Raw genomic sequence first — 27984 nt, forward strand, 5'->3', positions numbered from 1 at the left:
CTTCCCCTAATGTTAATACCTTACATAACTATGGTACAACTATAAAAACTAGGAAATTAAAATTGATACAATACTATTAACTAACCTACTGGCTTTATTTGATTGTATCTGTTTTGCCACTACCATCTTTTCTCCAGTCTGGGATTCAATCTGGAATCACACATTGCATTTAGAGCTCATACTGTTTTAGGCTTCTTTGGTCTCTGACAGTTCCTTAATCTTTGCCTTTCGTGACCCAAGGCTTTTCAAGAGTGCTTTTCAGTTATTTTGTAGAATGTCCCTTAATTTGGATTTGTCTGATATTTACTCATAATTATATTGAGATTATTCATTTTTGGCAAGAATACCACAGAAGCAATGTGCATATCATATAGAATGTATATGCTGTCAGTATGTCTTCTTACAGTTGTTGTTAACTTTGATCACTTGGATAAGGTGGTGTTTGCCAGGTTCCTCCACTGTAGAATTATTATTTTTCCCTTTGCAATTACCAGATATCTTGGAGTAAATACTTCCCTTATTCCTTCTATATTTATTAATTAGAATTTCCTTGTGAGGGAAGGGCTTTTCTTTCTCTTCCATTTACTTACCTGTTCAGTTACTTATTAGTATCAGTATGGAATCATTTATTTTGTAGGTTATACTCAAATACTATAGTTATTTATTTTGTTTCTAAACTCTTCTAGTTTTAGCTATTAGGAGCTCTCAGGTGGTACCTGTATCCTATCTTTCTTGAGCTCTTCCTTACTTTCTGGCACCACAAAATGTTCTAGGCTCGCCTTAGATTTTCTCTGCCCCAACCAATTCTGGAATCAACCAATTCTTTAAGATGCCTTGGTTTCTTTTATTGGAAAATGGTATTTAGAAACCAAGATGCGAAAATTGGGTGTGCTTATTTCTACTGGGGTACCTTGCTTCTGAGGATTGATTGTTTTTTGTCATTTATACATTTCCCTTGGATCATGACATTCAGAATACCCATTCATTTTTTAAAAATAAATGCATTTAAGACTATACATTTTTCTCTGCATACTTTGGTATATCATGTTTCTATTATTTATTTCTAAATAGTTTTTATTATTATCTTCTTTGGCCCAATGTTTATTAGATGTATGTTTTAAGTTTCAATGTATATAGATTTTTAATTGGCTTTTTGCTGTAAATGTTTCATGTAATTTTACTGTAAGCAATGAGTGTGCATATATGATTTTTTTTCTTTCTAAGAACATATTAAATAATTGTGGCTGGTTACATGGTCACTTTTTATGATTCTACCATGTGTTTGAAAGAATGATTATTAGATATAACCTCCAATTAAATCAATACATCATTTGTTAATTATGTTATTCAAATCCTCAGTATCTTTACTATTTTTCATATCATTTTAACCATTCCATTTCTGTGAGAAATGTGTTAATACCTTCCATTATGATTAATAATTTGTTCTCACTGAATTTTTAACAGATATTTCTTTATGTTTTAGAACCATGTTTTGGGTATGTAAAAGTTCATGATTATTATTTTTCTTGGTAGATTAGGATTTTTATCAAAACTAAAGGGTTCAATTTACTGTGTTGCTAGTTATTAATATTAATGTATATCTTTTCTCATTTTTAAAGCATCTGGTCTGGTATATATTTTTCTAACTTTTATTTTCTACATTTCTGTTAATTATTATCTTTTTTATATGTGACTCCTGAAAACAACATGTGGCTGATTTTTTTCTCCTAGTATGCCAAAAGAAATACTTGTTAGGGTACAAAGTGAGGCTGAAAAATAGGAAAATTTATTAAAAATATTTTAAAAGTGCATTTAGGCTTGCAGAACCTCTCTCCCACCCTTCCTCCCCAAAGGCTTTTAATTACCTTGTCTTGACTCTGGCAGATGGCATAGGTACTATCAAAATAGCTAATTCCCCACATGGTCTCCTGCAGTTGAAGCCCATCATTTAATAATTCCAATGCACACCACAGAAACTTAAGGCATTTCAGTGCCTCATTTGTTAGGTTTTTAAAGAGAAAATAGTATAATAAATATCCATTAATACAGATTCAAAAATTACCACAATTTTTGTCATTTGTGTTTCATCTGTCCCTTTTTTCTGTTGCTAAAGTAATTTAAGGAAAACCCAAGATGGCATGCTATTTTCATTTCTATTTACTTCAGTGTGATGTGCCATTTTCTTATATAACAACAGTATCATTATCCCCAAATTAGCAATAGTTCTGCTGTATTTTCTAATTCTCAGTTCATAATCAAATTTCCTTAATATTTTTTAAAAACTAGTTTGTTTGAATCTAGTTCTATAGAAGGTCTGCATGTCACTTTTGTTGCTTCTCTCTCTCTCTCTCTCTTTTTTAAGATTTTATTTATTTATTTGACGGAGACACAGCGAGAGAGGGAACACAAGCAGGGGGAGTGGGAGAGGGAGAAGCAGGCTTCCTGCTGAACAGGGAGCATGATGCAGGGCTCAGTCCCAGAATCCTGGGATCATGACCTGAGCCAAAGGCAGACGCTTAAGGACTGAGCTACCCAGGCACCCCTGTTGCTTCTCTTTTATCTAGAAAAGCCACTTTCCCCCCTTTTCTCCCTTTGTCCTTATTAACTTGTAGGAACTGGACCAATTGTCTTCATTTGTAAATACGAATAGACAACAAAGGATCTCCAGACTATAAGGGAGGCTTCAAATGTGAAAGACAGAAAACAAAGCAAGGAACAAATTTAAAAACCCAGAGAAAACAGAAGTAATGCAGTAAGCTGAAGAAAATTTTAAAACACAGTGTAATTGATATCAAAATTATCATCAAAGAGTAAGAGAAGAAATTGTATCCATGAAATAAGAACAAGGGGTAATAAAAAAAAGGGACCTTTTGGGGAACAAGAAAGAATTCCTGATAATTAGAATATGATAGCAGAAATTAAAAATTTTATAGGCAGAATGGAAGATCATGGAACTAAAACAAAATGTCAAAATAGTAAGGTGGCAAGAAAATTTAAGAAAAGTAGATCTCTCCAGATGGTTCCACATCCAAATAGAAAGATGTTCCAGAAAGGAAACAGAAAATGAAGGGGAAGGAATTATTCTCCCTAGGGTAAAGTTCCTGGAACTAAACATCAGTTTCCAAAACAAATACTCATGAAGTGTCCAGCACAAAGAAGGACAAAATATTGACATGATAATATATTGTGATGAAATTTAAGAATACTAAGAGAAAAGAGAAAATTTTTAAAGCTTCAGAATCAGGGCAGGGGCAGAGTAGGGAGAACCTACCATGTATCACACAAAGAGGAGGAAGACTTTAGAGCGAGGATACAGAAGATTTGACATGAAAGAGAGCTGAGGACAGTTCCTGAAATGACAAGAAAGGGAAGTCCCAGGATGACAGTTGTTAGAGTCAATTGAGAGAATACCCAGATTGGAGAAGGAGAATAGAGAGCTCTGGGAAGGATGTTTCCTAGAAAAGAAATGATATGGAAGAGTTTTCTGCTGTGTCTGAAGGTGTTGAGAGAGAATTACACCTCTGCCAGATTTGGAAGATATATCAGTAATAGGTACACAGAAAACTAAGAAGAAAAGGAAATGGTTTTTTAATCCAGGGACAATTAAAAAGTTGTACAAGAAAAGAAATGTGATCATATCATAACATAGGGCTCACTAGTGAAGAATAATGTAAATACTAAATTAAAAATTTGATTTAAGTAAACTGGGAGGGTGAGACGAGGAAGGCAATGTGTTTGTATGTGTATATAAGAATATTGGTATGTGTAGAAGGATCAGTTCTTACTAGGATTGTGATAGAAACTGCTAGCTACCTACCCTGACATCATTGTTCCTTCTTCCTTGTAAGAGAACTGTGGCTATATCTGCTCTACTTGAAATAGGTATGGTCAGTTGTCTAATATCTAAGTTCAGCAGAAGTAATTGGTGATACTTCCAAAAAGTCTCCTTAAAACAGAGTGAGCCATTATTCTCATCTTGCTACTGGTCTAGAATGGGAAAGGAGTTGTTGGAGTTTCTGCCACTGGTTTCTGCCATGGTCAATGAAAATAACACACACCAAAGATGGTAGACCAGAGAGTTGGAAGGATCCTGGGGCTCTGATGACTCTGTAAAGCTATTATTATCAGCACTAGATTGGCTAACAATATATTTGTTTTATGCGATATAATGTACTCTTGTATATTTAAGCTATTATATTTATGTCTCAGTTATTAGTAGCAGTATCAGATCCTAGCTGATTTGTAATTTACTAGGTAATACTGAAATATTAAGGAATAAGAATATAAGCATGTTATTTAGTAATATAGAAAGAAATACTAGAGAAATCAGGGAAAAAAGTTGAAAGTTGTTTGGGGCAGTGGGAATTGAGGTCAAGGCAAATGATTACTGTTTTTTCTTTAGATTTTTTAGTAATATTTGACATTTGAAATTGTATACATGTATTACTTTTAATAAAAATTAAATTAATATTTGTTTAGTTATATTTTAATTAGTAATTGAAATGAAAATACATGTTCACTGAAAAATTTGAACAATACAGAAGATACAGAGTAAAAATTGTGCCTCCCTTCAGTGGTTCTTTGCCTTTCCTCTGCCCATCAGTTCTACTCTCCTCTCCAGGGTTAATGGTGTTTGATATGTGTCTCTCCATACTTTTTCTGTACATTCATTTAGCATATATAAAGATGTGTATAGCTTTTCAACATTTATTTTTATTAAAAGTATATTTAAATTTAATAAAATTCTCAGGAAAGAATATTTACGCTTGTAATAGGTGTTGTTTGTTTATATTTTTAGAATTCAAGATGTGAGCATGCAGTTAAAAAGTCAACAAAATGAATTTCAGAGAGTACAGAAAGAATTGAATCATTTGCAACATGAATTAAAAATTAAGCAGAGACAATCACAAGTATTCAGGTAAGATTATCTTTAAAGAATTGAAAATGATAAGGATTGAAAAGGTACTTTTAATACTAACTTGATAAACATCCAAACAGATTTTAGTAATATAGTTTCTGTATTCCGCATGGTTGAAAAAAAAGAAACAACTTCACTTGGGGTTTTTTTGGCCATTATCTCAACTGAAGAGTTTTAGCAATACAACTGAAGAGTTTTAGCAGGCGAACACCTTGCTTTTATTGTGCAGTAACATTTAGAATGAAAGCACAATAACTAATTCATTTTTCCCTTTCTCTTGACCAGTATTTCTTGGTGTATTCAATTCCCTGCCTGATAGTCTAGTGATATAAAAAGTAATAGAAGAATAGGATAACTTTAGAAAAAACCATTCATTTATTTGAGAGAAGAAGCGTGTGCATGCTTGTGTGAGTGGGGGAGGAGCAGAGGGAGAGAATCTTCAAGCGCACTCCTTGCTGAGGTGATTCCAGTTCTTTACTTTAGTTAGGCCAACCAGTATTCAAACTTGGCTCTTCCAGTATCTCTGGCTCAGGTCTGCTAAGGAAGTCCCATTTATTTTATCCATTAATGCCATAGTGGGTGGTAAGATGGACTAAATTTTAAAGGTTAGACGAGAACTAGATTAAATAATTAATGCTGCTTCAAGATATTAAGATTTTACATGTGATTTTGTAGCATTTTAAACTCTTGAAAAAACAGGTGTATTTGTTACTTTTATTGTGTTTTAATTTTATCATTTTGAGTTATACTTTTAACTGCTTATTTTCTTTAAAAAATTTTCAATAGATCTGTGACTTTTGTTTATTTTTAGCTAAAAGATTACAAATTGGGAGTCTGGGGTCTGATTTACGTAAAAACATAGCATTCACTAAAAAGCAATTTTGGAAGTAACCATTTAACTAAACACTTAGTACAAATAAAATTTTATGATATACAAATAGAAACGATTACTGGTTTTATTCCTCACTAGAAGGTACATTGTGTAGAAACAGGCAGTCTGGTGAAAATAAAATCAAAATTTATAAGGTCAGTGATTTTGTTGCATTACTAAAAGCTAATTTTAAAGTTGTATATCTTAAAAATATCTACTAGAATACAGAAGAAAAGGAGCTTATCACCTCTCTAAACATGGCAAAGAAAAGAAGCATGAACTTTAGGTACTCAGATGTAATCATTTTATTTGTGGAGCCGAAAGGAACTTCCTCTCTCTCTCTCTCTCTCTTTTTTACGATTGTATTTATTTATTTGTCAGAGAGAGAGGTAACAGAGAGAGCACAAGCAGGGGGAGTGGCAGGGTGGGGGAGAAGCAGTACTCCCTGCTGAGCCAGGAGCCAGATGTGGGACTGTATCCCAATGACTTGAATCAAGGGCAGATGCTTAACCAACTGAGTCACCCAGGCTTCCCAAAAGAAACTTTCAATAAACATTGAACTATGTCCTTGAGTTGCATTGCTCTTTTAAAATTATTCTGTCATTTACTTAATTGCAATTGGGCCTTAATCACCTAGCCTCCAGAAAAATGTTCTTCATGCTCTGTTTTTCCTGACATCATTTCCAACCTTCCTCTTGCAAGGAGGTGATCAGGAGTAGGTGTGGTCTGCCTCAACTGGCTCAGCACATCTGCTATTCAGAATAGAGTGCCTTTGAGAGTGGAAATTAAGTTTAGAAGGTCTGTAAAATGTGTAAGTATGCTTTACTTTACATAAATCTGTATATAAATCCAGTGCTCCAAATCAGTCCATATTTGAAATATTTTAGGAAGTGTTTACTTTTAGAGGATTCCTATTGTGAATCTTTCATAAATTGTTTGAAATATAAAGTACTTACTTTTTTTTTTTTTTTTTTTTAAGAGTCGGGATAGGGGTAGAGTAGAGAGAGAATCTTAAGCAGGCTCCATACCCAGCATGGAGCCCAGTGCAGGGCTTGATCTCACAACCCTGAGATCATTACCTGAGCCAAAAGCAAGGGTTGGATGCTTAAGTGACTGAGCCACCCAAGGCCCCCTTACTTTTTAAATTTTTCCATCTAGACTGTCATCTGGCTTTATTTTGTTTTGTAGCCTCAATCTCATAGTTTATCATATCACATCTTATTTTAAACAGTTTTATTGATATACAGTTACTTACTACAAAATTCATTCATGTTAAGAGCACGATGTAATGATTTTTACATTGTAAGACCTAAGTTGTGCAACCTTTACCACATCCAATATTGGAACATTTGAGTCATTCCCAAGATTCTCATGCCATTTGCACTCAATCTCTGTTCTCACCACCCATCCTCACAATCACTAATCTTCTTTCGTTTCTATAGATTTGCATTTTTCTGAACATTTTTGGATATATGGAATCAGACAACGTGGTCTGATTCTACTTTTGGTTTGTTTATTCATTTTCTTTTTTTTTTTTTTTTTAGATTTCACATGCAAGTGAAATCATATGGTATTTCACTTTCTTAGTCTGATGTTTTTCACTTGGCATAATACCCTCTAGGTCCATCCATGTTGTTGCAAATGGCATGATCTCAACCTTTTATATGACTGCATAATATTCCATTGTTTAGAGGTACTTTATCTTCCTTATTTATTCATCTGTCAATAGACATTTAGGTTGCTTCCATATCTTGGTTATTGTAAATAATGTTGCAGTAAACATAAGGGTACATATATCTTTTGAATTAGCACATGTCAATGCTCATTTATAATTTTCTTTTTCTTTAGGTAAATATACAGTAGTGGAAATATTAGATCATAAGATGTTTCTATTTTTAATCTTTTTAGGAACCTCCATACTGTTTTCTACAGTGGCTGTACCAGTTTACATTCCTACCAATAGGGGATGAGGGTTCCTTTTTTTCCACATCTTGCCAACACTTGTTATTTCATGTCTTTTTGATACTAGCCATTCTGAAAGATGATATCTCATTGTGGTTTGTATTTGCATTTCCCTGATAACCAGTAATGCTGAGCATTTCTTCATGTGTTTGTTGGCCATGAAGGTCTTCTTTAGAATGATGTCTGTTCCGTTGTCCATTTTTAATGAGTTTGGTTTTTTGTTTTTGTTTTTGTTTTTTGGTTTAGAATTGTATAAGTTCTTTATATATTTTGGGTATTAATCTCTTATCAGATATAGCATTTGCAAATATCTTCTTTCATTCAGTAGGTTGTCTTTTTCTTTTATTGATGGTTTCTTTCACTGTGCAGAGCTTTTTATTTTGATGTAGTCCTAATAGTCCATTTTTGCTTTTGTTTCTTAGGAGACCTATCTAGAAAAATGTTGCTGTGGCCTATGTCAGACATATGCTCTCTTCTAGGATTTTTGTGGTTTCAGGTTTCATATTAGGTCTTTACTCCATTTTGAGTTTGTTTTTTGTATGGTGTTAGAAAGTGGTCCAGTTTCATTCTTCTGCATGTAAATGTCCAGTTTTCCCTGGATATCTCCCCCGACCCTGTTGCATATTCTTGCCTTCTTTGTCATGGATTAATTGGCCAAATAATTGTGGGTTAATTTCTGGGCTTTCTGTTTTATTGCAGTTATCTGTGTATCTATTTTTGTGCCAATACTATACTGTTTTAATTATTGCAGCTTTGTAATGTATCTTGAAACCTGTATTTGTGGTGTCTCCAGCTTTGTTTTTCTCCCTTAATATTGATTTGGCTATTTGGGGTCTTTTTATGGCTCTATGCAAATTCCACATTTCTCACTTTAAATGGAAAGCTAGAAATGATTAAGCTTAGTGAGGAAGGCATGTCAAAAACCATAATATGCCCAACAATAACCAAGTTATGGAAAGAGTCCAAATATCTGTCCACTGATGAATGAATAAAGAAGGTGTGTGTGTGTGTGTGTGTGTGTGTGTGTGTGTGTGTGTAATGGAATATTACTCAGCCATCAAAAAGAATGAAATCTTGCCATTTCCAATGATGTGGGTGGAGCTAGAGTGTATTATGCTAAGTGAAATAAGTCAATCACAGAAAGACAAATACCATATGGTTTCAATCATATGTGGAATTTAAGAAACAAAATAGATAAACATAGGGGAAAGGGGAAAAAATGGTGGCGGTGGGGGCAGAAGCAAACCATAAGAAACTCTTTTTTTTTAATTTTTAAAGATTTTATTTATTTATTTGACAGAGAGAGAGAGATCACAAGTAGGCGGAGAGGCAGGCAGAGAGAGAGAGAGAGAGAGGAGGAGGAGGAAGCAGGCTCCCCATTGAGCAGAAAGCCCAATGTGGGGCTCGATCCCAGGACGCTGGGATCATGACCTGAGCTGAAGGCAGAGGCTTTAACCCACTGAGCCACCCAGGTGCCCCAGAGACTCTTAACTATAGAGAACAAACTGAGGGTTGATGGAGGGAGGTTGGGAGGGAGGGGCTAGATGGGTGATGGGTATTAGGGAAGGCACTAGTGATGAGCACTGGGCATTATATGGAAGTGATGAATCACTAAATTCTACAACTGAAACCAATTTTACCATATATGTTAACTAACTAGAATTTAAATAAAAACTTGAAATCAGGAAACAAACAAACAGCTAAGATATGCCAAAAGCTAGGCTTCTTGTGCCAAACAGTTATCCAAGTTGTGGATGCAAAAAAAAAAAAAAAAAAAAAAAAACAAAAAACGCTCTTGATGGAAATTAAAAGTGTTACTCCAGTGAACACATGAGTGATAAGGAAGCAAAAAAGTCTTAATGCTGATATGGAGAAAGTTTTAGTGGTCTGGATAGAATATCAAATCAGTCCCAACCATTCCTTAAGCCAACGGCCCATCCAGAGCAAGGCCCCAACTCTTCAGTTCTATCTGTGAAGGCTGGTAAAGGCATGAAGTTGTTGAAGAAAAGTTTGAAGTTAGCAGACGTTGGTTCATGATGTTTAAGAAAGGAAGCTATCTCTATAACATAAAAGAGCAAGATGAAGCTTCAAGTGCTGATGTCGAAGCTCTACAGTAAATTTGCAGAAGATCTAGCTAAGAAAAATAATGAAGGTGACTACACTAAACAACAGATTCTCAATATAGAAAAAACAGCCTTCTATTGGGAAAAGATGTCACCTAGGACTTTTTTAGCTAGAGAGAAGTCAAGGCCTGTTTTTAAAGCTTCAAAAAAAAAAAAAAAAGCTGACTCTCTTTTAAGGGGCTAATGCAGCTGGTGATTTTAAGTTGAAGCCAGCGCTCATTTATAATTTTGAAAATTCAAGAGCCCTTAAGAAGTATGCTTAATCTACTCTGCTTGTACTCTAGAAATGGAACAACAAAACCTGGATGAAAGCAAATATGTATATAATATGGTTTACTAAATATTTTAAGCCCATTGTTGATACTTACTGCTTAGAAAAAAATATTCCTTTCAAAATATGACTGCTCATTGACAATGCACCCGGTCATCTAAGAGCGCTAATGGACGTGTACAATTAGATTAATGTTTTCATGCTATCCATTCTGCAGCCCATGGATTAAGGAGTAATTTTGACTTTTAAGTCTTATTACTTAAGAAATACATTTTGTAAGGCTCTGGCTGCCATAGATTGTGATTGCTTTGATGGGTTTGGGAAGAATAAACTGAAAATTTTCAGGGGAAAGATTAAGATGCCATTAAGAACATTTGTGATTCACGGGAAGAGGTCAAAATATAAATATGAACAGGAGTTTACAAGAAGTTGATTCCAAACTTCATGGATGACTTTGAGGAGTTCAGGACTTCAGAAATAAGTAACTGGTGTGCTGGAAAAAGCAAGAGAACTAGAGTTAGAAGTCGAACCTAAATATAAGACTGAATCGCTATAATCTCAAGATAAAACTTTAGTAGATGAGTTGCTTCATATGGATGAGCAAAGAAACTGGCTTCTTGGGATGGAATCTACTCTTGGTGAAGATGCTTGGAAGATTGTTGAAATGACAAAAAAGATTTAGAATATTATATAAAATTAGTTGCTAAAATGATGGTCATGGTTTGAGGGGATTGACTCAAATTTTGAAAGAAGTTCTACTGTGGGTAAAATGCTATCAAACAGCATTGCATGCTACAGAGACATCATTTGTGAAGAGAAGGGTCAATTGGCATGGCAGACTTCATTGCTGTTTTATTTTATGTCCTCTTTGGCATATTAAAGTCCTTTTGGAAACCTTCCTTTTTGCTTACCTCCCCCCAACTCCCAAATGTATAATCAGTCATCCTCAAAACCCCAGGGCAGCAGCTCTTTTTGCCCACAGGTCCTGTCCCCATTCTATAATAAATCACCCTTCTCAAAAAAGAAAACAAGAATCACCTTTTTGCACCATAAAAAAAAAAAAAAGATACTGCTGCAGTCATCCCAAACCTTCAGCAGCCATCACCCTGATCTGTTAGCAGGCCATCAACATGGAGGCAACACCTTCCACCAGCAAAAAGATTGTGACTCACTGATAATGCATATGATAGCATTTTTTAGCAGTAAAGTACTTTATTAAGATATATACATTGTTTTTAAAGACATGATACTTCTGCACCCTTAATAGACTATAGTGTAAACATAATTTTTAAAAGATTTTATGCATTTATTTGACAGAGAGAGACACAGTGAGACAGGGAACAGAAGCAGGGGGAGTGGGAGAGGGAGAAGCAGGCTTCCCGCTGAGCAAGGAGCCTGATGTGGGGCTCAATCCCAGGACCCTGGGATCAAGACCTGACCTGAAGACAGACAGTTAACGACTGAGCAACCGAGGTGCCCCTTTTTAACTAATTTTTAAAAAGATTATTTGAGAGAGAGATGGTGAGAGAAAGCACAAACAGGGAAGAGAGTGAGAAGCAGGTTTCCTGCAAGCAGGGAGCCCAATATGGGGCTCGATGCCAGGATCCTGGAATCATGACCTGAGCCGAAGGCAGACGCTTAACAACTGAACCACCCAGGTGCCCCTAAATGTAACTTTTATATGCACTGAAAAACCAAACAATTCATTTGATTCACTTTATTGTGAAGTTTGCTTTATTGTGGTGGTGTGGAACCAAACCTGCAATGTCTTCAAGTTATGCCTGTATAAGTCTTGCACTCCTTTTATAAATTATCTCTAAGTATTTTATTATTGTTGATGTTATTATGAGTGGGATCATTTTCTTAATTTTATTTTTGTGATTGACTACCGTTAGTATGTAGCCATAACACTGATTTTTGCATATGGATCATATATCCTCTATCCTGTGACATTGATGAATCTGTTTGTTCATCAACCTGTTTGGGGTGTGTGTGTGTGTGTGTGTGTGTGTGTGTGTGTGTATTCTTTCGGATTTTCTATGTGGAGGATGTTTCTGTCTAGAGGAGTTTCCAATATTCCAACTCCTTTTACCCCTGCTCATTTAGTTGTCATTACCTTTACAACTTTCAGTCTTTATACTTACAGATTGTGAAACACCAGGCCTTTAGTTCCTCCAATACTATTCCAACTCCTCACTCTTATGTTTAGACTACTCATCCCTCAGCAGCTATGTATCTTCCTTCATATTTCACAAAGGAAATTAATGTTATAAACACATCCTTTACTGTGAATTAAATGATGCTCAAATTTCAGACCCCTTCACTCGGGAGCCCCTTTTAAGGTTCTCAGAGGGCCCCTAGCAATAGTAAGATGAACTAATTGTAACTGGTTAAAATTCTTTCTTTTTCCAATCTGATTTCCCCTTTCTTAAACTTCTGATGTTGGTGTGCCAGTGGAGTAGTCACAAGCATTTTGTAAATCTGAGTAAGGGAAAATTGAGTTGGGAATACACTATCAAAGTTGCCATTTGGAAAGACATTTTAGAATGCTTCAATAATACAAGCAAGATATCACAGACTAAAATTTTGGGTGTGTGTGAATTTTTAAAAAATTAATGGAATAAAAACAATAAAGATTAAATTAAACAGAAATTATTTTGACATAAAAATTGTAACTTTTTTCAGATTATATTACAGGTGAATTTATTAAGAGAAAGAAATATTTTCAATTAAATATTGAATGGATTATTTCATAATCCATTTACTGAAGTAGAGTTAATTATTCAAATACATTGAAGATTTATGTGTCTTGCTGATTTACAAAAGCTACTATCACCGAATACAACATAAAAACCATACCACGTCAAGGGCATCTAAGATAGTTTAGTTTATGAGCTTCCTCATTTCAAAGTCAATTTAAGCCTAGTCATTTTCTTTCTTTCTTTTTTTTTTAAAATATTTTATTTATTTATTTGACAGAGAGATCACAAGTAGGCAGAGAGGAAGACAGAGGAGGGTGGGAAGCAGGCTCCCCACTGAGCAGAGAGCCCGATGCACTGCCTAGTCATTTTCTAAAACACTTAAAATTGTTCCTAATCTTATAATCATATAAAGAAATTTGATAAGTTTTTTCCAAATTGGACAAGTTATAATATTTACAGTGTTATCAATAATGAACTATAAAGCTGAAACAATCTTTCAAAATTACCAATTATAAAAAACTAATGGCTATGCTAGATGAAAAGCTACATAATTTTTATATTTTCTCCACATAAAGTATTATATAAAATGGTTCTCATATGAACAAGAGCATGAATACAAAAATTGCAAATAGGATGCCTGGGTGGCTCACATAGGTTAAGCTGGTTAAGTTGGGCTCTATACCCAGCACAGAGTCTGCTCTAGATTTTTTCCTTCTCCCCCTCCCCCTCCCCCAACTCGTGCATGGTACCCAGGCTCACTCTCTAAAAATAAATAAATAAAATCTTTAAAAAATAAAAGGTATTATAGAGCTGTTACTTATTAGGAAGTTATATTATTTTCCTATATTTTGTGATATTAGTGGAATTCATCAACTTTAAAATTTTTATTTGTAATGATTTTTCTCATTCTATGGATAATTGCACACTTTTAACCTAATTTTTTTTTTTTTTTTTTAAGATTTTATTTATTTATTTGTCAGAGAGAGTGAGCACAGGCAGACAGAGAGGCAGGCAGAGGCAGAGGGAGAAGCAGGCTCCCTGCTGAGCAAGGAGCCTGATGTGGGACTTGATCCCAGGATGCTGGGATCATGACCTGAGCCGAAGGCAGCGGCTTAACCAACTGAGCCACCCAGGCGTCCCTAACCTAATTTTATAGAGATTTTTTTTTAAAGATTTTATTTATTTATTTGTCAGAGAGAGAGAGAGAGAGCACTGGCAGATGGAGGCAGAGGGAGAAGCAGGCTCCCTGCCGAGCAAGGGGCCTGATGTGGGACTCAATCCCAGGATGCTGGGATCATGGCCCGAGCCGAAGGCAGCTGCTTAACCAACTGAGCCACCCAGGCATCCCGAGATCTTTTTTTTTTAGAGAGAGAGAGTAGGGGTGCAGAGGGGGAGGGGGAGAGAATCTTAAGTAGGTTCCACACCTTAATCTTAAGATTAAGAGAATCTTAAGTAGGGACCAGAGGTGGGGCTCAATCTCACAACCCTGAGATCATGACCTAAGCCTAAATCAAGTCAGTCACTTAACCAACTGAGCCCCCAGGTGCCTCATGTAGATATCATTCTTGTATTCTGTTTTTCAAGAAAGCTCTCCTTCCACACCACTAATCGTATAAGATTTAGGCTCCACAGAACATGGATCTTCTTATGGCTAACAAGCTTGAATTTTCTGTTTTCTGCCTTTTTCCTTACAGAAGCACCTGAATCCACATGCAGTCTTTTTTCTGTTAAATATCCTTGTAAGCCCTGACTCCCATCCACATGGCTTATTCTCAGCAGCTGCCTTACGCCAAACCATTAGCCCCTTGACCTTGACTTAGTTCATAGCTCTTCTCTCCCTGTCTTACCAGTTATAGCATCTCTCTTAGCTTCCAGCTCTGCATGCTGATTGAGGCATCCCCTGTGGCTTCTGATCACTCAGGTGGACCTTAGTTACTAATAGAATGACACCACCCTTTTTCCTGACAAAGGCTACTCTTTCAGCCTCTGTCTTACCTCTGTCTTTTCTAGGACTGCACAAGAAATTCACTGCATCTCTTGTCTGTGTTTTTAGCCTCTGACTGTACATGTATTGTTACTCAGCTGTGTGCGTGCTTGGGTGTCTCCTATCTTAACAAACCATTCTACTCTGCATTTTCCTCCTCCTCTTCTTGCCACTTAAGTCAAAGTTCTTGATTGCTGGTATCACCTATTTTGTCACTTCCACTTTGTTTCTCTGTCTTTCCTACCTAATGCCTCTCTCTGAGATCACCAGAGTCCTCCTTAATACCAGATACAGTGGACACTGTTCAGCGTTTATCTGAAGGCTTAAACACTGACCACTGCTTTTTTGTTTAAATTCTTGTATTTCCTGGATTTCAAATATTATTCTTTTGGTTTTTCTTCTCTTTTACTCCCTAGTCTTTTTTGAGGCATTCTTTTCTGTTTTAGTCCCATAAACGTTAGTGTTGTCCAGTGTTTTATCCTCAGCCCTTCTCGCTTCTTCATTCCTCCACCTGGGTGATCTATTATTTTTACTCATTTATCCATTCATCAGTATTTGTTGAGCATATACTGTGTGGTAATACTGTGCTAGGTTTTTGGGAAACTGTGATGAATAAGACAGATTTAGTCTCTGCATCATAGATTCAGTCCATCCAGGAAGATAATTATTGTCATTATTTTTTAAAAGATTTTATCCATTTATTTGACAGAGAGAGACAGTGAGAGAGGGAACACAAGCAGGGAAAGCAGGAGAGGGAGAAGCAGGCTTCCCTCCGAGCAGGGAGCCTGATATAGGGCTTGATCCCAGGACCCCGGGATCATGACCTGAGCCAAAGGCAGATGCTTAACAACTGAGTCACCCAGGTACCCCCAGTAAGACAATTATTAACCAAATAATTACAATTCCATGGCTTCAAGTCACCACTTTTTTTGCTAATAACTCCCAGATCTATGCCTGAATCTTTTTTGACTATTAGGTAAATTATAGCCAGGACATCTGAAGTAATAAAATCACTGAGATTGCAAAAAATCTGTGATTACTTTGAACTGTGACATTTCATGAAGCAAAAGCACTGCTTTAAAAGGTATTCTATATTGTTACCCCAGGTTTCATACAGCATGGAGAACCATGGTATGTAGCAAGAATACTGTCTATGAATCTGAGATTCTCATTTTGTCTCTGTGGTTATGTCACTTTGACCTAATTTTCTTCACTAAGTATTTACTGTTAATGAATTTAAAACATTAATTGAATTAATGTGTATGGAAAAGTTAGCTGTCTTTATAGTTAAAATAATGGAAATGAGTTGGGGTGACCATATACCTATTTTCCTGGGAAATTCTCAGTTTATATCTGTCGTCTCACAGAATACAAATAACACCTCCTTTTACGTTCAAAATTGTCGCTGTTTAGACAGTAGATTATATGGTCATTCTCAAACCATTTTTCAAAGAAAACCATTTTTTCAAAGAAATATTTGTTATTATCCTTGCTATTTTTAAAATTCCTAATTTTTTAAACTATTTTACAGTCAAAGATTGGTGGAGTACAAATATTTCTGGAATAAGACTCTTTCATTACTTACTTTTACTAAAAGGGAGCTAACCAGTATTAAAAATGAAGTATATGATAATTTTCAAAACTGGACTTCACTGAAAGGAGAAGTTTTTCTACAAATTAAATCCATAAGTGAAACAGCCTTTACAGGTTTGTTGTGTATATTTAGAATGTAATCATCTTTTTTTTTTCTATATGGTACATCATAAGTAATGAGATAATACTTATACTTCATTTTATATGATGGGACTTATGATCAACTTTTTAATTTGTTGGGGTTGGTAAACTAGCTGGCCATTATGACTTCTTTGAACCCTAAAATTCAATAATTATAGACTGATCTAAAATAAACCAGATACATCTATCTTGAGCTGTGACCAGAAGTCTGTTTATTACTGTTAAATGTGCCAATTTGTATTTTAAAACTTTTTCTTCTGTTCATGATTTAGTATGTCATATTGGATCAGCCTTCCCTCAGATAATTGATAAATTCTGGACAGAATAACTACTTAAAAACACTGGAGAGTGACCAAAGTCAAGCACCTAACAGAGGGAATGTCAAATATTGAAAGAAGCCATATTACTAAGTGAAAGAAGCCGATCTGAAAAGGCTACATAATATATGATTCCAAATAAATGACATTCTCAAAAGGGTTAAACTATAGGTATAGTAAAGGAATCTGTTTTTGCCAGGGTGTGAGGGAAGGGTGAATACGTTGAGCATGGAAGATTCTTAGAGCAATGAAAATACTTTGTATGATACTATAATGGTGGATACATGTCATTATACATTTGTCAAAACCCGTAGAATGTAAACACCAAGAGTGAATCCTATATAAACTAAGGATTTGGGGGGAATTGTGATGTGTGAGTATAGGTTCATTGATTGTAAGAAATGTCACACTCTGGTGTAGGATTTTGATGATGGGAGATGCTATGCATGAGTGGAGACAGAGGTTATATGGAAATTCTCTGTACTTTCTGCTAAAGTTTTCTATGAACCTAAAACAGGTATTTTTCTAAAAGGTTATGAATTTTTTGTTGTTGTTGTTAAAAGAAGAAAATGGAACTGGGTGAATTTCTTAGGGTTTTGTTTTTATTTTTGTTTGTTTGTTTAAGGCTATTAGATTGAGGGCAGGTACAGTGTGTTCCATGCCAGAAAGCTAAAACTCTGATAGAAATCTATAGTCTTTTGGCTTGAAGATTGGAGAACACAGATTAAGGCAGTCTCTGAGAAAGAATTTTCCAGAAAAGAGATGATCAGAGAGGGAGAGCTCAGAGTTTTGCATCTTTCTACTCTTTGGCCTATTCCTGAAATACATGTGCACAGGGAAGACTTGAAACAACCCATCAAAGACCAAGATAATTGATATTTTCACTGCTGCTTACCCAAGGGGAGATATATTTTACAGTTCGAGTTCAGCCAAGTTAACTGCTTATTAAAATAAAGCAATGTCAAAATCACTACCCTTTAGAGGAACATAACAGAATTCAGGGTCTCCATAACATAACATCCCCAATGTTCAGGATATAACCCCAAATTTCTTGATCTGGGAAAAAACAAGAAAACATGGCCCATACTCAAGAGATTAGATAGTAAGCAGAGACCTACCCTGAGTTGATCCAGATGATAGAAATAACTAATCAAGATTTCAAATCACCTGTTAATTATATTCAGTGACATAAAGGAAAATAAGCTGGTATGAATGAAAAGATAGACTATCTCAGCAGGAAACTATTAAAAATTGGATATTCAAGAATGGAAAAATACAATATCTGAAATAAAAGTTTACTAGATAGACTTCTATAGCATATTGTGATTATAGAAAAAATAACCAGTGAATTTAAGATAGATCAGTAGAAATTATTCATTTTGAAGGAGAGAGATAAACATTGAAAAAAGGTGAACAGAACCCCAGGGCCTTTGCGATGGATTAAATGTACCATAAGTGATAAATATGGGTAAGTATTATTAAAGACTTTTTTCCTTTGAATTAAAAAAATTGTATATTCTGATTTAAAGTAGGAATTGTTATATGTGGGTTTTATAAAGTATGTTGATTTAACTTATGACAGCTAGAACATAAAGGATGGAGGGAAGGAGTAAATAGATCCAAATGGTTGCACTTCTTTTATATTTTATGTGATATGATGCAATATATATTATATGTAGACTAAAAAGGATATATAACTCATAAAGCAATGACTAACCAATAAATACAAAAAGATAAAGCTAAAAAGATAATAAATAAACTAAAAAGTTACTTTTCTAAAGGTCTCCAAACAGTGGAGAATTAATGTCACCTGTCTCTAAGATTTATTATGTATTATGGCATCTGGATCATCAATAGATCAATGGAACAAAGTAGCCAGGTAAATGATCCTATTTGTATGATTATTTCACTTTTGACAGATGTGCCAAAACAATCCAGTGGGAGAAAGAAAGTCTTTCAACAAATCGTAATAGAACTGAATACCCATATGGGAAAATGTACCTCAACTCCTACATTACATTGTACATGAGAGTAATTCAAGCTAAATCATAGAACTAAATACAAAAGCTAAAAATATCAAAGAAATAGAGCAAAATGTCTTCATGAATTGGTAGTAAGTGAAGGTTTCTTGGATAGGGCAAAGAAGTAAGAAAAAGACCAAATATTGATGTGTTAAACTTTATCAAAATTAAAAACTTATTCTTCAAAAGATGCCATTAAGAAAATGAATAGGTCAGCCACAGACAGAAGAAATATTTTTGAAAAATATGTGACAAAAAACTGCTGTCCAGCCTACATAAAGAACACCAACAAATCAGTAATAATAGGACAAAAAAATCCAATCAAAAATGGCCAAAAGATTTGAGCAGACACTTTATAAGGAAATATATACAAATGACCAATAAGAACGTGAAAAAGTGCTCAGTGTTACTGGTCAAAAGGGAAATGCAAATGTCAAGAGTACATACCTACCAAATTGGCTAAAATGAAAAAGATTTAAAACAGCAAATGCTGGTGAGGAAGGAAAGCAACTGGAACTCTTAACGCAGATTGGTTCGAGTATAAAATATTATAGCTAACTTGCAAAAAGATCTGACAGGTATTTTTTATAAAACTAAATATACACATATCCAATGATCCTTGAAATTCTTCTCTTTGGTATTTATGCCCCACCTCCCTGCAAGTAAAAACATATGTCCACACATTTATCCTAAAGAAGTGTTCCTGGTGGCAGCCTTGTAGCCTTAAAATAAGGGAAGAAAATTGATGTTCTTATAGTTTAAATAAATTTGTTCATATATAACTAATATATTAAATATATTTATATATACAAATTTAGACCCACATAAATATGCTGCACTGATTTTTTATGGTGTGGTATTCCATTTATTTATTTTTTCTTTTTTTAATTTTTTAAAAAATTTAAATTTAATTAATCAATTTATAATGTATTATTGGTTTCAGAGGTAGAGGTCAGTGATTCATCAGTCTTATGTAATACCCAGTGCTCATTACATCACATGCCCTCTTTAATGTCCATCACCCATTTACCCCATGCCTGCATCTGCCTCCCTCCAGCATTCCTCAGGCTGTTTCCTATGATTAAGAGTCTCTTATGGTTTGTCTCCCCTCTGATTTTGTCTTGTTTTATTTTCTCTTCTCTTTCCCTGTGATCCTCTGTTTTGTTTCTTAAATTCTGCATATCAGTGAGATCATATGATACTCGTCTTTCTCTGATTGACTTATTTCACTTAGCATAATACTTTCTAGTTCCATCCACATCATTGCAAATGGCAAGATTTCACTTTTTTTTTTTTTAAGATTTTATTTATTTATTTATTTGACAGATGGAGATCACAAGTAGGCAGAGAAGCAGGCAGAGAGAGAGGAGGGAGCTGAGCAGAGAGCACTGAGCGGGGCTCCATCCCAGGACCTTGGGATCATGACCTGAGCTGAAGGCAGAGGCTTTAACCCACTGAGCCACCCAGGCGCCCCAAGATTTCATTTTTCTGATGGCGAAGTAGGATTCCATTGTGTGTGTGTGTGTGTGTGTGTGTGTGTGTATGGATATATATGGATAAAGAAGATGTGGTATATATATATACCACATCTTTTTTATCCATACATCTGTCGATGGACATCTGGCTCTTTCCATAGTTTGGCTATTGTGGACATTGCTTCTAAAAACAATGGGGTACAGGTGTCCCTTTGGGTCCCTACATTTGTGTCTTTGGGGTAAATACCCAGTAGTGCAATTGCTAGGTCTTAGGGTAGCTCTATTTCCAACTTTTTGTAGAACCTCCATACTGTTTTTTAGAGTGGCTGCACCAGCTTGTATTCCTATCAACAGTGTAGGGAGGGTTCCCCTTTCTCCATATCCTCGACAACACCTATCATTTCCTGACTTGTTAATTTTAGCTATTCTGACTAGAGTGAGGTGGTATCTCATTGTGGTTTTGATTTGTATTTCCTTAATGCCGAGTGATGTTGAGCATTTTTTCATGTGTCTGTTGGCCATTTGGATGTCTTATTTGGAGAAATGTCTGTTCATGTCTTCTGCTCATTTCTTGACTGTATTTTTTGTTCTTTGGGTGTTGAATTTGATAAGTTCTTTATAGGTTTTGGATACTAGCCCTTTATCTGATAAATATATTTATTAGTATTTAATTAGTATATTAAATATATTTATATATAAATTTAGACCCATGTAAGTACGCTAAACTGATTTTTGATGAAGGTAAGTAAGCCATTCAGTGGAGGAAGGACAGCTAGAAAATCTTTGGGACCTAAGATTCTCAGACTTGAACTAAAAGCATGATACATAAAAGGAAAACTTGATAAATAGAACCTCAACAAAATTAAATTTAGCTCTGTAAAAGACCCTGTTAAGAGGAAGAAAAGGCAGGTTACAGATTAGGAGAAAATATTCATGGATCAGCCAAAGGACTTTAATCTGGAATACATGAAAAACTCTCAAAACTCTACATTTTAAATAGACTAATTAGGAAATGGGCAAAATATGTCAGGAAAATTTTCATCAGAAAAGTATATACAGGTGGAAAAAAGCACGTGAAAAATTGTTTAAAATCATTAACCATTTAGGGAAATGCAAATTATAATGAAATACACATCTATTAGAATGTCTAAAATTATAGAGGTTTCTTAAAAACACAATGACTTAAAATAATTTTAAGTTCACGTGGCTAATAGGACTAAGAACAACAGAAAAATCTTACCAAGATAAATTGATTGTATAAGACTAATAATAGTAATTGTACTTTCATTAGCTAACATTATATAATACTTATTCTAAATCTAAAAACCTGTATTAGCTTTAAACTTTGACGATATTACAAGCATTTTAAATGATAAATACTTTTTTTTTAAATATCAGCTTTTATTTGTGATCTACATGGATATGTCCTTATGGGGTGATTTGATTATGCATGGCATAGTTCTTCAGTTGAAAAATTGACATAAAAAAATGAAACATTTTTATAAGAAGTAAAATAACCTCCTAATTCACAATCCTAATTCCTCTGTCCTAACACAGTTGCTTTCATTTTCCCATTTTATCTTTAGTCCATCACATGCTCATTTATTTTTGGCATATTTATAATCACAATATAAATGCCAATAAATATTCTAAAATGCAGTGTTATTGGCTGGATTTTGTCACTTCCCCAAATTCATATATTGAAGTCACAATCCCTCAGAATATAACTGTATTTGGAGTTAGGGTCCTTAAAGAAATAAATGTAAGTGGGTGGACTCTAATCTATTGTGATTGGTGTTCTTTATAAAAAAGAAGAAATTTGGAAACAGACACACACAGAGGGAAGAGCCATTTACAAGCCAAGAAGAGAGGCCTGGAACAGCTCTGTCCTTCGTGGTCCTCAGAAGATACCGACACAGCTGATACCTTATCTCAGACTTCTTAGCCTCTAGAACTGTGAAAAACATTAATCTCTGTTACTTAAGCCACCCAGTCTATGGTCCTTTGTTACAGCAGCCCTAACAAATTAATAAATATCATGAACCACATACACATTGCACAATTTTATTCAAGATACTTTAAAAGATTTGCACATTAAAATTTAGGTTTAAATCAAAGTCAAAAGAGAAACAGTATTCCTAGAAAAGGCATTACTTAATATTTTCTTGCTGACAAAGTATGTTTATTATTGAATAGCAGATATGAGTGAAATATTTCTTACCCCTCTAATGAGTAGCTTTCTCTTTATGTAATCAAGATTTTTAAGTTCAAATGTTCATGGATTAGGTTTTCTTAAACCAAAGCACACTTATTTTAATAAGAGAAATTTCAGGAAAAATTCCTTTATTGTAGAATCACCACACTAAAGGTAGAATATTTTAAGTGTATAATCAATTTGCTTCCATTCTCAAAGTAACTTTTGATTGACTAGCTCTTGAACTTTTATAATTCAAGTTCTGAATTAGTCTTAGAAATATAGTCCACATTTTTCGTAAAATTGAAGAAATTGGGGATAGAATAGGCCTGTTTGCATATCCTATTAAACACACACAATTGCTTATGTGTTTTTATTGCCTTATCTAGTCTGACATTAAATAATCTGGGGCTCAGAATGCTTGCCTATGAAATGAAGGGTAAAAAAATATTCAGGATATTCAACCAGTATATCAGAAACTAGAAGTTTTTTTCAGAAATGAATTTACTCATTTGGTAAGTATGTAGTGAGCTGCTATTATTTCTAGGACATTATGGTAGAAATTATGGGTGTAATAAAAAAATAAGTAAGGTATTATCTCTGGCCTAAAATAATTTATAGTCAAATAGTAGGTCATATGTAAACATATGATCAATGCAGTAAAAAATGGTATAAATTGGTGCCAGTTCCAGGAAGATTTAGGTCACTTCCAGATTGCATCAGACAAGATTTCTAGGCCCTGATAGCATATAAGCCGTGGCAGGCCAAATGAATGAGGTTAGGAGAACCTTCTTCATGGGGGTGCTAAGACAGGGGAAATACAAGATGGGTACAATGACCAGAATAGGTTAACCTGGCAAAGATCATAACTTCTGAACTCCAAACTGGGACACATGGCTGACAGATATGAAGTTATAGAATGATGAAATTAGGATTGAATATTTGACAGCAGGATTACCAAACAACAAGGGATGTGTAATTTGCCAAGGATGAGTTATTTTACCTTCATTGAGTTTACTCTCCTAATTTCATGTTAGAAACACAGCTCCTGTTAGTTTGGAAATCTTGCTGTACTTTTCCATGTGTTAGAGTATATTTCACAAATAAATTTGTATTGCAGATTCTTATTCTTTTGTCAGATAGAAAGTCATGTTGACATGAGTAGTTATTTTAGAGACAGAGAGTAGTGTACACTTACAGAGTCAGCCTGCTAACCTAAGCAGTATCATTCTGGCAAATGAAAAATAGGTGACAGCATGTGCAGGCTCCTCTGCAGTGTCATTCTGACTTAAACATAGATATGATTAGGATATTATATAATTTATTCAGCACAAGGAGCCACCTTTATGGATACAGAATTACCCAAGACTTTTTAGGTGTGAAGAAAAACTGCAACCTCCATATTTTTAAAACTCTCTTCTTTTAAAATCTTATGCACTAGTGGGTTAGCAGTTTTCCTTATACAAATAGGTGCATATCCATAAGTATTTAGAAGCACACAGTTTTTCTTAGGAAAAAGATTCCCATATAAAGTAATCATTCATTAGAATATAGTAGAACCTTACTTATTTGGTCTCTGTCAGGTTATTTCTCCAGGTTTTCCATTTTTTTAAAGATTTTATTTGAGAGATAGAGCAAGAGAGAGAACATTAGTGGGGTGAGGGGCAGAGGGAGAAGCAGACTTCCCGCTGAGCAGGGAGCCCAATGTGGGGCTTGATCCCGGGAGCTGAGGATCATGACTTGAGCCAAAGGTGGATGCTTAACCAACTGAGCCACCCAGTCACTCCACCAGCTTTTCCATTTTGAGCAATAATTAAAAGTGAAAAAGATGCTAGACCCCTTGTGCTCATGCCCTAGATCTGTCTTAAAGATCATGTTTTCTTCTAGACATACTCTTTACCTGCAAGAGATACTTTGCTTTTCTCTCCTTGGACCACATTCCTAATCCTATTCATCACCGTCCTTTAAGGCATGTTCTCTTCTCTGTACTCTGTCTAGCCTACCACTTTACTTCTCCTATAACCACTTGCCAGCCATATTGCCTCTGCTGCCATGTCTGTTTGATGGATCTCTGATTCTGGTTTTCAATTGCCCCTGTGGCTGCTATTTCTGCCGTGGTGGTTCCAAGACCAAGTCAAACTCCTCTGATACCCAGTCACTTGCTAAACCCATCACATGGCTAACCAAGGAAGGGGATGCCAAGTGAATTATCTAAAGAAGCAGACTGTCCAGATTTTCATGTAGACCACATCCTCATCAATTCAAATTAATAGTGGTTGTACAAATTTTATAGTATTTTATCATTATTGCGTGGTTCTTTAAATATTTTAATACTGGTTTAAGACAGTAGTGCTGAGGAGACCGATTAAGGGAGAGCTTGATAATTATTCTGAAGGATAATATGCTCCATGCATTTCTCACAAAATTGTATAAAACTAGCGCATTTAAATCTACATAATGCTATGAAGGCATATTTTTATTAAGTTTAATCTAGGTAGATAGAATAATGACAAGTGATTGCTGTAATGAAATTCTGGTCTCATTTTAAGGGCACAGAGTATTATTAGAATGATTAAGGTATATTAACTAATACTTTCTGTCCATAAATTTACTAGTTTTAGACACTGCATCTTTTTATTCCTCTCCGTCGCTACTGCCTTTCTTCATAATTTGTATAGAATGTACCCTAGTTACTTTCCTAGAAATGCCACCCAACTAGCTCATGCTAGCACATTTTAAATTTACTTTTCTCAATCATGTTGCCAAGAAAACAATTTCAATAAAACTCAGAACATTATGTAGATATTGTGTTATTCATTTATGTATTTGAGAATCAAGATGGATTGCCATTTATTACAATTTAAAGGCTAAACTACTAAAAGTTTTCAAGCATCATTTAGCAATATAATCCTTTTTATTTCTTTTTTCAGAATAACTACTAAATTTAAATTTTTTGGTTAGGTGTCATTATGCCGACAGAAAAGTCATCTTTACTTTCAACTATTAATTTTCTAAAAGGAAATAATCATTCTATGGGGAAATGATTTATGATTCAATTTTGTCTATTTGTAAACTTTGAATTTTCCTTACAGAAATAGAGATACTAAAGAAAAGTTTGACAGTGTCCCAGAGAAATAAGATATGCCTTGAAGAGGAAATGAAAAATCTGAAATTATTGTCAGATGCAGCCATACTGAGGTCTCAGCAGATTCAGACATCCAAACAACAGGAAGTAAACTTGCAAACCAGATGCCATGACTTGCAAAAAGAAGTACTAGGTAAAAGAGAATTGTTTTTTGCTGTTGTTAGCAACTAGCCATAATAAAATCTTGCTTTAATTAGTTTCTGTTGCAAATATGCCTAATTACTAGTAACTATGTCAATAACTGTGTCTGTGATCCATGTTTACTATCTTCCCTTCCCATTCTGCTATTTAGAGTGATGAGACTTAAGTGACTATGTCTCCCATTCTTAAATTGTACAGATAGTCTCCTGAGTTTTCCTACATTTAAGTCATTAATACATGTAAGATGTGTTTTGCATATGGTGTGAGATATGGGGGTCTAATTTTATTCTTTCCAAGTGGATAACCAGTTGTATCAGTATTATATATTAAATAATCCATCCTTTCCACTGAATAGTACTATCATCTGTTGTATGTTAAAATTTTATATATGCTAATAACATTGATTACTGTGTTCTCTCTTCTGTTCCACTAATTTATTTAAAATACCAGTAATACATATTCATTTGAATATAGTGACTTAATAGCATATTCTCATAGCTGGTAAGTCTTCTCTCCCTCCACCATTCTTAATTTTTAAATATATGTTTGGAGTTATTCTTTGATTTGAACTTTTTAAGATCCTTTATTTACTTCTAACCCAAAGACTCTAAATAGTCATCTAGTAAAGTATTTCTCCTCCAGTCTTTATACTTTTATTACAGATTCACAAGCAGTTACTCTTCCACATAAACATTAAGGCAGTTTATTTAATTCTAATCCCATCGGGGATTCTAGCTGGAATGACATTATATTTATATAGTAAATTTTGGAGAATTGACATTTTAGTGATAGTAAGCCTTTTTAATATTATCAAATCTTCTCATCTAAGAATATATTATGTCCTTTAATTTCTTTAAATTTGTTTGTTTTCAAATGATTTCATAGTTTTATTTGAATGTTTCTTTGTCATTCTTGTTAAATTTATCACTATCATGGTTTTGCATCTACTATAAATGGGATATTTTCTCTATTTCAGCTTCTTAGTGTTTGTTTTTTGTTTTTGTTTTTTGGTGTAGGAAGGTGTTTTTATTATAGCACAAGGACAGGACCATGGGCAGAAAGAGCTGTATGGGGATTGTGAGGAGTAACAGGTTCTATACCCTTTAGTTAGTAGGAGTTAGGGATAGTCTGTAAGGAATTTGTGCATGTCAAAAGCAAGGTCTCCAGGATGTTGGAGGGCTTGCTGTTATTAAGATAAGGGTGCTTTAGTCTTCAGTGAAACTTCAACAGTAAGGCAGCCCTGAGTTCCTTGAGGAATGTCACACTCTGCATGTCTCAGGGATTTATCAGCGGGCTGCCAGTTCTAAGGAGAATATTTTAATGCATTTCTCTTGCTTTTGTTCTCCTCATCATTTATCCTGTGAACAATTTTGACCCTTAAATTTTTCAGGTTGCTGAGGGTGAAAGATTTTATCTTCTGTAACTTTTTCCTGATGAATATGGGTGTAGAGATGTCCCTACCTAGGTGTCAACATTAGTCAGTTGGGGATATAGGAGTTATGAAAGGCAGAGACAGCTGAATCCAAGGTAGACAGCCTATATGAATATTCTTGAGTAGAAAGGATCATCTGTCAGCTTGAAGTTATGGCACTGAAGGAGTCTTGGCACTGTGTGGAGAGACATTGGGAAAAAAATGATTAAAATTATTATGAGGAAAAGAAGCCCAATAAAGAGATCTTTGGTAGTTGACTAAAATCCTCCTCCAGGCCAGGAATTTAACCAATTATTAAAGGAGGGGGAGGGATTGTTTAAAATGCCAGTTTGAGTATTTATATCTTTTAGCAATTCTATTACATTTTTATGATAATCGGGAATATATACATAGCATTCTGTGTTTATGATGGCACATGTTCATCCTGTGCAGCAGTTATATTATCTAATGCCATTTTATTTTGGAGAAGTGCTTTATAAATGAGTTATTTCAATGTTTAATAATGTAATGCTATTTTGAGAGTCACTTAAGGCTTTAATTGTGGAGCAGGTGGTGTTAGCCATCATATAGACTGTTCTGTTTAGCAAGCAATCAGATAATTAATAAGAGGCACTTTCATGGGAACAAAAGAAAAATATAGGTTAGTGGATGGAGCAAATTACAAACCCAGTGTCTGAGTCTCCAGTACTGCCAG

General features: G+C 34.7%; 1 protein-coding gene across 1 annotated transcript in view; it reads left to right on the top strand.

Annotated features, from left to right (window-relative positions):
- LEKR1 (leucine, glutamate and lysine rich 1) overlaps positions 1–27984 on the top strand; it is a gene marked incomplete at its 5' end in the record, with an annotated part of 183857 nt that overhangs the window by 70373 nt on the left and 85500 nt on the right. The window contains 3 exons of the mRNA XM_080825190.1: positions 4799–4918; positions 16363–16538; positions 25665–25850. Coding sequence (XP_080681316.1) covers positions 4799–4918; positions 16363–16538; positions 25665–25850 — 482 coding nt within the window. The remainder of the gene's footprint in view (positions 1–4798; positions 4919–16362; positions 16539–25664; positions 25851–27984) is intronic.

The sequence above is a fragment of the Martes martes genome (genome assembly GCF_963455335.1).
Source record: "Martes martes genome assembly, chromosome: 1".
NCBI classification, from domain to species: Eukaryota; Metazoa; Chordata; class Mammalia; order Carnivora; family Mustelidae; genus Martes; species Martes martes.